Source organism: Alosa pseudoharengus, unplaced genomic scaffold (genome assembly GCF_046254945.1).
Source record: "Alosa pseudoharengus isolate Yale_2024_CS ecotype anadromous, Long Island Sound unplaced genomic scaffold, YU_APseudo_1.1 YU_APseudo_1.1_scf_13, whole genome shotgun sequence".
Taxonomy (NCBI): domain Eukaryota; kingdom Metazoa; phylum Chordata; class Actinopteri; order Clupeiformes; family Clupeidae; genus Alosa; species Alosa pseudoharengus.
The window spans coordinates 39,744,713-39,759,054 of NW_027468598.1; the positions used below are offsets into that span (position 1 = coordinate 39,744,713).

The following is a 14,342-nucleotide window of genomic DNA, read 5'->3' on the forward strand; positions in this document are numbered from 1 at the left end:
TTATAAACCCAAGTGTGAACTAATGCATCCGAAGTTGTGCATCTGTGAAATAATTTCTCATTAATAAAATTCTACAGATCGCTTTGATTTTCTTGCACGACTACAAGTCAATTGATACAAGTGCTCGAATCTGCTTCTACGAGTGACGAGTGACTTTTGCTCCTAGCTAGGTGATATAATAGGAGCAAAAAGATTTGTATGTGTGCACGTCGAGCAATCGATCGAGAAAACAAGGCGGCCGGATCTGGATCCTGGATCGCGCTCAGACTACCATTGCCTGCTCATAAAGTAAGTAACCTCAGCATGTTTCCTTATCAATGAAGGACACACAATTTATAGTTTTTCTTTGCACAAAGCGAGGAAAAAAATATTTGTTGCGGTGTTAAGTTTTACGACCTTATTATTCATAATGGCTGCACAGCAAACAGTTGCTAACTTGCCTAGCACTATCCGTCTTCGTGCAAGATACAAGTCAGCTGTTCGAATATTGCAGAACGATTGTGTCAGATAATGTGTCCTAACGATTTTGGACGGGCAGTGTTATATTTCTGTACTTCTAAACTAGTTATTTATCTAGCGATAGCTAGCTTGATCTGGCACTGGAGGATTTAGCAAGCAGGTAAACTAAGCTAAACATAGCTGTCATGATGATGTAAACCAACAAACAAGATAACTTTCTTCATATTATTATCATGTTACGTACCTTATGAGCAGGCAATGGTAGTCTGAGCGCGATCCAGATCCGGCCGCCTTGTTTTCTCGATCTATTCGCTCGACGTGCACACATACAAATCTTTTTGCTCCTATTATATCACCTAGCTAGGAGCAAAAGTCACTCGTCACTCGTCGAAGCAGATTCGAGCACTTGTATCAATTGACTTGTAGTCGTGCAAGAAATCAAAGCGATCTGTAGAATTGTATTAATGAGAAATTATTTCTCAGATGCACAACTTCGGATGCATTAGTTCACATTTGGGTTTACAAATGCATGAATGTTGTGCATGTTCTCAGATTATGAAACACGGATGTGCAAATGTGTTTCGCACTAACTGCGCTGCAACGATTGGAGCAAAAGTGTCGAGTGCGTGACTCTTGAAAGTTGTGACTCACAGGATAGGATTTGTGTACCTGTAAAAAGGATTTGTGAACCCGTAGCCCCTATTTTGTGTTAACAAGATATAAAAAAAATATGTACAACTTCAACTTTACTGTTACACATTTACGACTTTAGTGTGCACATGCAAAATCTGCAGTTAAATGTGCTCGCCACTTTTGCACCCAATATACCTTCATACGTGCGCAGTGACAACATGGGCTATGTGTTGGCTTTGTCGAGTGCATTTAGTGCGGCATGCTGCTCGCCTATGACGGCGAAAGAAACGGGGACGTTAACGATGAACAGACACATGAAACAGGCTTTTCTGCTGCAGGGACAGAAGACCACTTTACGTTGTTACGTGGCTTACGTTTCTTCATTCGGATCCATTTGTGATCCGTTCCATTCTGAATAAACAAACAATGCAGTTTACATGCTTCGTCCTTGTTGCATTATTCAGTAAGATAATTCTCAACATATTTCTGTAGTTAAACAACTCTAGTTGTTGAATTGTAGCTGAGAATGTCAGTTATAACTTCCCCCTTATAAAAAAAATTGTAGGGTTTAAGTCGGGCTCGGGCTCATAATTACAGTTAATGTGTCGGGGCGGGCCGGGCTCAGACACATTGTGCACGGGCTCGGATAGGATTGTACAGGGCAGAGAACTGGCAGGCAGAAAGGTAGCACTCTGCAGCAGGCCAACAGAATGTTAAAGCAGGCGAACTGCATCGAGCATCAAATCGTTATAGAGAAAATCGCGATGCATCTAAGAATCGATTATTTTCTCCACCCTTAGTAAAATGGATATCCAGAGAACCAAAATCCCATGTGGTATATATCTATGGCACAACAGGGAAATTAAATTAAGAAGTTATACTGTACCACACATTGTTATATGAAAACAATGATACACAGAACCCCCCACCCACCCATACATACATACATACATACATACATACATACATGCATACATGCATACATGCATACATACATACATACATACATACATACATACATACATACATACATACATACATACATACATACATATATTTACCACAAAAAAAAACACAATTAAAATAAAATAATAATAATTTTTTTTTTTTAAAAAAACAAAAAAACACACAAAGCCTGCATTCTACATAGAAATGTCACTACAGTGGTTTGTCTGTTGTCTATTTAATTAAGCAGTGTGTACCCAGCTCTAGTCCGTCACAGAGGGAAGGCTCAAATTGTCTATGTAATGAGAAAGACAACCCCATGTTTTATAGAACCTGCGGGTAGAGCCCTTGATGGTATGTCCTATTTTTTCTAACTTCATAAAAGATAGGATATCTTTAATGTGATGAATGCAATGAAGTCAGCTTTATATGAAGAGAGGGGTACTGTAGGAGGGAGAACACCAAACAAAGCAGTAAAAGGAGAGGGAGGAATTGTCACTTCCAAGACATCTGATAGGATTTCAAAGACCTTGGACCAGTACTCATATAGATTTGGACAAAACCAGAGTGTATGTGCCAAGGATGCAGGTGATGAGTGACACCGCTCACATGTGGGGTCAACATCTGGGAAAAACTGGCTTAATTTGACCTTAGTCCAATAGATACAGTGTACAATTTTGTATTGGATCAGGCCATGTTTAGCGCATATTGGATCAGGCCATGTTTAGCGCATATTGGATCAGGCCATGTTTAGCGCATATTGGATCAGGCCATGTTTAGCATGTTTAGCGCATATTGGATCAGGCCATGTTTAGCGCATATTGGATCAGGCCATGTTTAGCGCATATTGGATCAGGCCATGTTTAGCGCATATTGGTGAGGAATGTACGCGGTGTAAAATTGAGTCCCATAGTTCCTCTGAAATCTCATCCCCCAGGTCCCCCTCCCATTGAGTTTTAATTAAGTTGAGACTTATTGGTGGAAAGGTGTACATACTATTATAAATATAAGATATCTATTATAAATATAAGATATCTATTATAAATATAATATACTATTATAAATATAAGATACTATTATAAATATAAGATATCTATTATAAATATAAGATCTCATTCCTCTAATATTTGGGAGAGGCATAAAGAGGGAGTCAGTAGGGCTGGCAGGTGGTGCGTTAGGAAAATTAGGATATAAGGATCTTACAAGGCTACGTATCTGTAGGTATCTAAAGAACTGCGGCTTGGTCAATTTATATTTTTCAGACAGTTGTTGGAATGATGCAAATAAGCCATCTATATACAAGTCATTAATTGTCTTGATACCTAACTTAGACCATACTGACCATGCTCCGTCAATCAGGGAGGGTGGAAAAACAGGATTTGTAGTAAGAGGAGAATGGATGGACAGAATTCTTAGGTTGAAATGTTTTCTAAATTGGTTCCATATTCTCAGTGATGCATTTTTAGTATATGGGCACAGAGGGAATCCAAGGGGGGAGTACATTAAGGCCTTCAAAGATGCGGGTTTACAGGACAAGGCTTCCATCTGCAACCATGTGGGGGGTGGACTGAGTATGTCTGAATGCAGCCAGTAATGTAAGGCTCTAATATTGGCTGCCAAATAATAATATTGAAAATTTGGTAATGCCATGCCCCCAAGTTTTTTGGGCCTTTGGAGAAATTATTTGCGAATTCTAGGTGTTTTCCTATTCCAGATGAACTCTGTGACCAATCTTGTGAAAAAATGTTTGTGGAAGAAAAATTGGGATACTCTGAAAAAGGTAGGAGAATTTAGGAAGGGTGTTCATTTTAACAGAATTGATTCTTGCTGGCAGTGATAGGGGCAGTAAAGACTACCGTTCAAAGTTTTTCTCTATGCGGGACAGCAGACTGGCAAAATTGAATTTGTATAAGTCCCGGAACTTGTCTGTGATCTGTACTCCTAGGTATGTAAATCTGTGGGTTGCTATCTTAAATGGGAAAGAGTGGGTAGGGTATGCTCTAGCTGCAGCATTTAATGGGAACAACTCACTTTTGCTCAAGTTTAATTTGTAGCCTAATATAGAGCCAAATGTTGCAAGAGATTGAAGTGCTGCAGGTATAGATGTGGACAGGTTTGATACAGCAAAAGATCGTCCGCATAAAGCGACACCCTATGTTCTATACCTGATCTAAATACGCCTGTAATTCCCTGATTGGATCTAAGGAGAACAGCCAGTGGTTCAATTGCTATAGCAAATAGAAGAAGGCTGAATGGGCATCCTTGTCTAGTGGAGCGGTGTAGGCAGAAATATTCAGAAAAGTTGTTATTAGTTCTGACTGAGGCTTTTGGGTCAGAATATAATAGTTGAGCCCATGTAATAAATGTATGTCCAAGGCCAAATTTCTGCATTGTGTAAAAGAGGTATGCCCATTCCACCCGGTCAAATGCTTTCTCCGCATCAAGGGAGATCAAGGCTTCAGGGGTACTAGATGAGGGTTGGTTATAGATTATATTATAAAGCCGTCTCAGGTTGTAGAATGAATACCTATTTCTAATAAATCCTGTCTGATCTGAGGATATGATGGTCGGCAGTATAGGGTCTTAGCGGAGCGCTAATAATTTAGAAAGTAACTTTAAATCCACATTCAACAAACTAATAGGTCTATAAGAAGCACAGTCCAGAGGGTCTTTATTCTTTTTAAGAATTAAAGATATGGTGGCTTGAGTGAGAGTTGATGGAAGGGTATGCTTTGTATATGATTCATTATACATATTGACCAGTAAGGGAGCCAATAGTGGAAAAAAAATTCTGTAAAACTCTATGGGGTAACCATCAGGTCCTGGACACTTTCCAGACTGCATTGAGGCCATAGCAATCCCAAGTTCCTCTACAGACAAAGGCTGATCCAATCGGCTAGCGGCCCCCTCATCCACCTTTGGGATGTCCAGTGAATCAAAAAAAAGGTCAAAGGCGGTATGATCGAGAGGGTGTTCAGATGCATAACGAGCTGTAGTAGTCCTTAAAGTGATCATTAATTTGTTTTAGATCTGTTGTCGTACCTAGAAGGGGTCCTAATTTGAAGAATCTGGTTAGAGGAGGATTCCTGTTTGAGTTGGTGTGCAAGCAGACGGCCTGCCATATCCCCCTGTTCATAATACTTGTACCTAGATCTGAGTAGCAGTTCTTCCTCTCTCTGCGTAGAACAAATGTTAAAGTTTGCTTGAAGGGCCAGGCGTTCTTTATATAGATCAGGGGAGGGGTTGGCTGCATATATTACATCAAGTTGACCAATTTTCTGCATCAGGCTAGACTATTCTTCCTCCCTCATCTTCCTTTCAAACACACTGTATGAAATAATGCTCCCTCTGAGATATGCTTTCAATGCCTCCCATAGAGTTGATGCAGATATATCAGGGGTTGTATTAATGTCTATAAAGGTGCTGATCTGATTGGAGCAGGGCTGTACAGTGCGACATATATGTCGCACATGCTACAAAAAAATTAGTTTGTGCGATGGATGATTTACCAATGTAGCACTGGTGCTACAGTATACAGTTTTGCTTATGGCAATACAATGCATGCGTGTGAGACTGACAGGGAGGCTACAGCAATTACCTTCTACTGTGATCAGTGCGACTGGCTACACCAGATGTGATAGCGGCGCGTAGGCTACGTAAAAAAATAGACCCGTCTTCTGTTTTTGCGCGTCGCAAACGGAGCTCTTCGTTACGCGCCCGGTGTAGGCTCCCGGTGAAACGCTTGTTTGTTTGTTTGAAGTGCGTATGTATAGATTACTTCTGTGAGAGGCTACTTTGATTTCAACTTAGTTGCAGTCTACGCGATTAAAAACTATGTCTACTTGTTTGTAGGCATAGTATCCAAACAATCCAACTCCAAATCAAACAACACCTTGCAAATTATCCTCGCGAATCAAACAAGTAATAGCTATGTTTAGCCTAAAGCGAAAGTATCTTCCGACCGGGCCGGGAAGAGGTGATTAGATTAGTCAAGCAGAGGTAGACGTTTGTGGCAATCGCCTTGTTGCTTTGCATTTTTAGTTCAGTTTAAAACGAACAACTTATCCAAACAGCACCATTCAGATCTAAAACTTAGAAGAAAAAAGTCCACCGGGACATTCGCTTCTGTCTGTCAAATATGAGCCCACTTCATGCGCAACAGTCTCGCTTAGTAGTGCTTAATAACCTATACAAGATCGGTTCCGAAAAATCCTTCACGACACTTTAATTACGACTGCGTTAGCCACATGGAACAGTCTAGGGATGCATTTGACATGTCAGTTAGCCTACTCATTTGCACCACTGGTTAGATGTAATTACGGTATTTCACTCGTGCAATGACGATAAGGTTAAATGTAGGGTTACACTAATCTAAAAACTTAGACATATGAACTAAACGTGAATTAAATCTTAGTGGAATAAAATCTTCAGCATATCTTCTACTTATTCAAAAATAAATGAACGAAAAATCAATGGCATGACCTGTCTTCCTGATACCCATTGAAAAGTCTAACTGCATGGAACTGTCATGGATTGTTTTTTTGTTTTTACAAAAACACAACAACCAAATAACATATCATGCTGATAGCTTTTGTTCATCTCAAACACTTTGTAGCCAGGTGAGATGTTTACAACTACATGACCTTTTATCAATCCAGTTGCAGTAGGCCTAGATCCCAAACACAATTGATGAACTGTGATGAACTGATTGTTTTTAGAGATTTTAGAGGTTTTATATCGATGCTACAGAATTTGTGGTTGGTGCTACAAAACTTTTAACCTCTGTAGCACCAGTGCTACTTGCAAAAAAAGTTAATGTACAGCCCTGGATTGGAGATGAATTGGATAAAGTCATCACTAGATAGCAGGCGAGTGTTAAAGCGCCAAGTAGTGTTGTCATGATACCAAAATTATGACTTCGATACAATACCTGCCATAAATATCACGATGCTCGATACTACGGCGATACTACTCCTCCAAGTGTATTGAGTCATTTGTGTTTGTGTCGGTGCACTTTTGTAGTGTGCAGGTCAATTCTGGTCAATATAAAAAAATCCAAACATTAAAGTCCATAGGTAGAGTTATGTGTAATAAAGTGGAATGACACAGGAAAAAAGTATTGAACACGCCTGCTGAAATTTCTTAAATACTTTGTGGAAAAGTCTTTTTTCCTAATGACAGCTTCAAGGCATTTCCTGTATGACGAAAACTAATCAGTCACAGTATTCTGGTGTGATTTTGGCCTATTCTTTTAAACAGATAGTCCTTTAATATTGAAGATTCCAGGTGTCCCTCTTGTGAATCCTGATCTTTAGTTAACTTCCAAAACTGTTCAATTGGATTGAAGTCAGGGCCTTGATTTCCTTTCTCTGAAACCAATTGAGAGTTTCCTTTGCTGAATGGTTTGGATCATTGTCCTGCTGGAAGGTCTAGCCATGTCTCATCCTCATCATCCATTGAACCTAGCCATTTATGATGGATTACACACTCGACATTCTGAAATGTCCTGCACGATCAAGGCCAAATTAAGTTATCACGCAGCCACTGTGTCAGCAGCATCAGTGCTGACGGTGACGGTGTGTTTCTGATGTCAGATTATTATGTAGGCTAGCCTACTAGACTGTTCTCACGTTGCAGCGCTTTACTTATATGAAGTAGCATTAATCAATATGAGGGGCAGAGGGGGATAAATGTTGTCCCCACCGGGGATAAAAATAATTTAGCAGAGGTAGGGATAGGAAAACCAGAGGGGGGGAAATCCTCACCATCCCCCCCTACAAATCGCACCCTGATTATATGTCACGGACTGAACTGAAGGTAATAAATTGTTATTTATTAAAAAAATAATCAATGCGTGTGAATGTTTGATGGACATTAGAGAAAAAAGAGTATTGTTTACTGTTCGGGTGTAGAAAACGCCATGGATCAGATATGTTGAATTCCTCCATGAAGGATTGAATTGTTTTTGCAGATTTGGATGGAGAGTGAGCTTTGGTTGATGATCGATCAAGGGTTGGGTTGATCCAGCAATTAAAGTCCCCCCCAAGTATGAGAGAATGTGTTGCAATGTCTGTGAGCTTGGAGAAAAAAGTTCTAAAAAAATGAGTCATCCCAATTAGGTGCATAAATATTTGCAAGAATGATTGGAATACTATGAATTTTCCCAGTTACAACAATATATCTCCCATTTGGATCAGCTAGGACATTAGGACATGCACTGTTTGATAGAGTCTGAGTCACATTAACTACTGTGAATTGCAACCACCGACGAAAAGCTATTTTAGCAGGCATAATGGTCGACAAATACATACAACATAAAAATTGAAAAAGAAGATTACAAGACAAAACACATTTATCCCTTGCTAAAGCGTCCGTTGAACTGGACGCGCGCATATTCCCTTTTAACATTGACAAACAATCTGAAACAGCACCGTTGCTCATTCAAGAGAGCCGCCGACGTGCTACCAGAAACTAGTGACTTAGCCGACGTGCTACCAGAAACTAGTGACTTAGCCGACGTGCTACCAGAAACTAGTGACTTAGCCGACGTGCTACCAGAAACTAGTGACTTAGCCGACGTGCTACCAGAAACTAGAGACTTAAATGAACAGTATAAGAGCGGCAAATACAAATAATATAACATCAGCTCAATGTGCAGACTATTAGGGTATTTCAAAGTGCAGACTATTAGGGTATTTCAAAAAACAGAGTAGACAGACCAAGAATGGCCAGAAAACGAGGCAGATCAACATGTCGCTAAGCTATCTGGAGATGGAAAGAGAAGGGAAAATAGCAAGGACGTTCAAGCTTAGCAGTCCATCAGTAGGCTAGCCCAAATAGACAGTCAATTTACTTGGCCACCGTTCTGTATCCTGAAGTTAGGCTGGTGTACTACCCGCAGGTGTTATGTTCTTGATGAAATCCACTGCTGCAGAGGGGTCTTCGAATTTGTGCAGTGTTCCATCGGGCAACGTAATTTTCAGCAGGAACAGCAACCTGAACTTCACTCCTTTGATAGGACGAAGGAGACGCTTCGCCTCCCCGAACTGTGCACGTTTCTTGGCCACAGCAGTTGTGTAGTCAGGGAAGATCGAGACTCTTTTCTCTTGATAACTTAGGGAAAGCCTCTTCAGCCCTGCGTAGAATCCGGTCCCGATCCTGGTAGTAGTGTAGGCGAATGATGAACGGTCTGGGTGGTTTGTCCTTACCGGGCTTCTCGCGCAAACTACGGTGGGCTCTGTCCAGGATAGGTTTTTGGTCAAGACTCAGAATGTCCTGCAAAAGCCCAGAGGCAAATTCGGTCGGATTGGAGCCCTCCACGTCTTCCAGTATCCCAATCAGACGAATGTTGTTTCTTCTTGAGCGCCCCTCTAGATCCTCGCACTTAGCATTCAGCTGATCCACTTGCGTTCTCAGAGTCTGTACGATGTTTTCCAACTCACTCAAGTGGTCACCTTGGTTAGATGCAGCATGCTCCAAATCTTTGATGGTGCTATCATGGTTTTCAATTTTCTGTTGCAGTGGTGCTATAGCACTTTTCAGCTCAGCACGAACTGTTGCAATTTCGGACCTCACTTCAGTGGAGAGGGAATCAATTTTATCGCATATGTCATCCCTGAGAGTGTTAATCATCTCCTGTATCTAGCTAGCATCCATAACATTAGCATCTCCAGCAGATTGTTGTTTTTTGCCTTTGCCAAAGTCTGCTTTATTCCGTCCTGAAGCCATTTCTCGACTGAGCCTTCAATAAACTGTAACTGATACAATAAGATAACTATGAAATGGAATATTCTGCCGAGATAAATTGCATAATATAGTCACTTAGCCTCGGAGCACTGAAGCACACGTCTTTCATGTTTGGTGTTCACGTGCGCCCCCCCATATACATCTAATCATATATCAGCACATATAGTGATTGAGCTTGAGTCTCATATATATCTAATCATATATCAGCACATATAGTGATTGAGCTTCAGTCTCATATATATCTAATCATATATCAGCACATATAGTGATTGAGCTTGAGTCTCATATATCATATATCAGCACATATAGGGATTGAGCTTGAGTCTCATATATATCTAATCATATATCAGCACATATAGGGATTGAGCTTGAGTCTCATATATATCTAATCATATATCAGCACATATAGTGATTGAGCTTGAGTCTCATATATATCTAATCATATATCAGCACATATAGTAATTGAGCTTGAGTCTCATATATATCTAATCATATATCAGCACATATAGGGATTGAGCTTGAGTCTCATATATATCTAATCATATATCAGCACATATAGTAATTGAGCTTGAGTCTCATATATATATTTATCAGCACATATAGTAATTGAGCTTGAGTCTCATATATCATATATCAGCACATATAGTAATTGAGCTTGAGTCTCATATATATCTAATCATATATCAGCACATATAGTGATTGAGCTTGAGTCTCATATATATCTAATCATATATCAGCACATATAGTGATTGAGCTTGAGTCTCATATATATATTTATCAGCACATATAGTGATTGAGCTCGAGTCTCATATATATATTTATCAGCACATACAGTGATGGCCAAAAGTGTTGGCACCCATGCTAAAGCTGACTGAAAAGAGGAATATATCATTTTTTTTCCCACCCGTGTATACCTCAAGTAAGACATAATCATAATAAAAAAGCACATACACAAAATAACAATACAAATAACCCTAACGTAAATGAAAACAAGAATGAACCTACAAAGGGTAAGCGTATTTGTTAACTGAGTATTGAGTCTTGATTTCTCATGAGCGTGGTTTAATATGGCTCCTCATCTTAACATTAGTAAAGGGCCCATTTTTTGTCATATACATCTTCTTGATTATTAATTCTATAAGTTATTTTTTCCATGTTTCTCATTTCCTCTATACTTTCCAACCACTTGTCAGTGCTAGGTGGTTCTACTTTTTTCCAATTCCTTGTTATCTGTTTAAGGGCTGTTATTCTAAAGATCCAAAAGAGGTAGAGGTGTCCCTTTTCCAGTCCTTCGGGTCTTATGCCCAGAATAGCATTGTGCTGTTGTATTGACACATCTTTACATAGTTTTTCTCGCATAAGATGTTGAACCGCTTGCCAATATTTATTAAGTTTATTACAAGAATAAAATATATGTGTATAATCAGCGTTGTTTACACCGCATTCCCTCCAGCAGCTGGTGTTGGTTTGCGCGTATTTAGCTATTATTGATGGTGTTAAGAAATATCTAACATTTATCTTCCAGGCATATTCCTGCCAGTAGGGGGATCTAGTATAAATATTAATATCTTTCAGGCATTGTTTCCATTCCTCTTCACTAATGGTTTTGTTCAATTCCTGCTCCCACTTATCCTTAATGTGATCTAACTTTTCAGCCCCACATTCCTGTAGAATATTATATATTTGTCCAATTAAGTGTTGAGTATTCTCGCTCTGGCATTTTTTCGCCATGTATTGTATAAGTAAATGTAAGTCATTAAGGCTTTTTAGCTGGGCTTTTTCATTTAGATAATTCCTGAGCTGCAGATATCGGTAGAATTGATTGTTTTGGAGCTGATATGCCCTTGCTATATTTTCAAATGAATCTACTCTCCAGTGTCACAGAGCATTTGGCAGTGCGTGATGAGACCTTTATTTCTCCAGCTCTTAAAGGTGTTATCGAGTGTATTTGGAGTGAAGTCTGGGTCGCTCTGTATTTCTCTTAGACAAGTCAATTCTCCTTCGTTAATTTTTATGCTCTTACATATTATTCTCCAAGTTTTGACAGTGTTGTTTATTACAAAATTATTTGTTTTTGTGGTGAAGAGGTTATTTAAGTTACCAACCAGCATTGTTTCAATGTTTTTCCATTTTGGGCTCAAACCTTTATTCAACATAATTAAAATTAATTTGACCTGGTGGAATGATGGAAAATGTGTTCACAAATGAATGATCATGATTGTTTATGAATTAATTGAAACCTGAATGAACACAATAAAGTATAAAAAAAAAAGAAAAGAGGAATATAAAATCATGTTTTGGAAATTGATCTTAATGCCTTAAGTGATAAAAGAGGAAATATCTAACCTTTAAGGACACCAATTTTCTTAGTGAATGAATAATGTATCATAAATAAATAAATGTTCTTCCTTAAAATGCAGGGGTCATAAGTATTGACACCCCTATGTTAAATTCCCATAGAGACAGGCAGATTTTTATTTTTAAAGGCCAGTTATTTCATGGATCCAGAATACTGTGCATCCTGATAAAGTTACCTTGGCCTTTGGAATTAAAATAGCCCCACATCATCACATACCCTTCACCATACCTAGAGATTGGCATGGGTGTTATTTCAGTTAGCCTATTAGCTGGTTTGATGCTCATTGAGCTCAATGCAAATCAAACCAGCTAATTGGCTAACTGAAAAACACCCGTGCCAACACTTTTGGCCATCACTGTAACGTGATTGAGCTTGAGTCTCATATATATCTAATCATATATCAGCACATATAGTGATTGAGCTTGAGTCTCGTATATATCTAATCATATATCAGCACATATAGTGATTGAGCTTGAGTCTCATATATATCTAATCATATATCAGCACATATAGTGATTGAGCTTGAGTCTCATATATATCTAATCATATATCAGCACATATAGTGATTGAGCTTGAGTCATATACATCATATCTAGCTAGTGACAGGAAGTTTTAGGAGGGGAGAAAACAAACTCTGTGTAGCATACCTCATTCCACTGTCACTGTTCAGTATTTGGCCTATAATATTGCAGTGTTTTCCATACATTGGCCTATAATATTGCAGTGTTTCCCATACATTGGCCTATAATATTGCCTATAATATTTAGCAGTTTTGAATACACGACACTGAATATGACAATCTATTATCTCCTATTGACAACAGACCCCAGTATCCAATCAAATAGCACTTTATCGCTGCACATTTTGAAGTATGGAAAATAATGAATCAAATCGCACTGTATCGCTGCACATTTTGTTGGCTTAAAGAATTGATATTGTATCTAATTGTGATAAATCTGGTGATTTACCCCTACACACACACACACACACACACACACACACACACACACACACACACACACACACACACACAAACACACACACACCACACTCATACACACTCACACGAGTTATATTATTTATGAGTCTTTATTAATGTGTGTGTGTGTGTGTTCCTAGTCCCTGAGGAGTCCATGTTTCATGTGGACGAGGCTCCCTGCCTGTCAGAGTCCAGCAGTGTGTCCCTTTCATGGCCCACACACACACGCTCACACACACACACAGAGGAGAGCGGCAGCCCTGGCATGCACACACACACTCACACAGGGGCGCATACACACTCCGGCCCAACCAGCCGCCTGTCCTGGAGGGACACACTCCGCCTCCATTCAACTCCGCCCACCACAGGTGTGTGTGTGTGTGTGTGTGTTAAATCTGTTCTGTTTCTCTCCAGTTGTGTGTGTGTGTTTGTTAAATCTGTTCTGTTTCTCTCCAGTTGTGTGTGTGTGTGTGTGTGTGTTAAATCTGTTCTGTTTCTCTCCAGTTGTGTGTGTGTGTTTGTTAAATCTGTTCTGTTTCTCTCCAGTTGTGTGTGTGTGTGTGTGTGTGTGTGTGTGTGTGTGTTAAATATGTCCTGTTTCTCTCCAGTTGTGTGTGTGTGTGTGTGTGTGTGTGTGTTAAATCTGTCCTGTTTCTCTCCAGTTGTGTGTGTGTGTGTGTGTGTGTGTTAAATCTGTCCTGTTTCTCTCCAGTTGTGTGTGTGTGTGTGTGTGTGTGTGTGTGTTAAATCTGTCCTGTTTATCTCCAGTTGTGTGTGTGTGTGTTAAATCTGTCCTGTTTCTCTCCAGTTGTGTGTGTGTGTGTGTGTGTGTGTGTGTGTGTGTTAAATCTGTCCTGTTTATCTCCAGTTGTGTGTGTGTGTGTGTGTGTGTTAAATATGTCCTGTTTCTCTCCAGTTGCTGCTCCTGGCTCGACCCGCTACCCTCACCAGACCCCTGAGGTACAGCTGTCACTCACACCCCCATCCATTCTCCTATTGGCTGCTCCTGCTGTCACTCACACCCCCATCCCTTCTCCTATTTGCTGCTTCTGCTGCGTGGGTCACATGGGCCCTCTGAGCTCCGCCCCACAGTGGAGCTGTGATGAAACTTAGCCAAATCTGACCCTCGTGATTACGCAAGAGAAGCTCTGTGTGTCTGTCTGTCTTTGTGTGTGTGTGTGTGTGTGCGTGTGCGCTTGTGTGGCTGTGTGTCTTTGTGTC

At 39.9% G+C, this 14,342-nt stretch overlaps 1 protein-coding gene across 6 annotated transcripts in view; it reads left to right on the forward strand.

Annotated features, from left to right (window-relative positions):
- Positions 1-14,342, forward strand: part of cep295 (centrosomal protein 295) — a 67,884-nt gene that overhangs the window by 38,367 nt on the left and 15,175 nt on the right. For all 6 annotated transcript variants that reach the window (XM_076283032.1, XM_076283033.1, XM_076283035.1 and 3 more), the window contains 2 exons: positions 13,262-13,489; positions 14,038-14,081. In XM_076283032.1, coding sequence (XP_076139147.1) covers positions 13,262-13,489; positions 14,038-14,081 — 272 coding nt within the window. The remainder of the gene's footprint in view (positions 1-13,261; positions 13,490-14,037; positions 14,082-14,342) is intronic.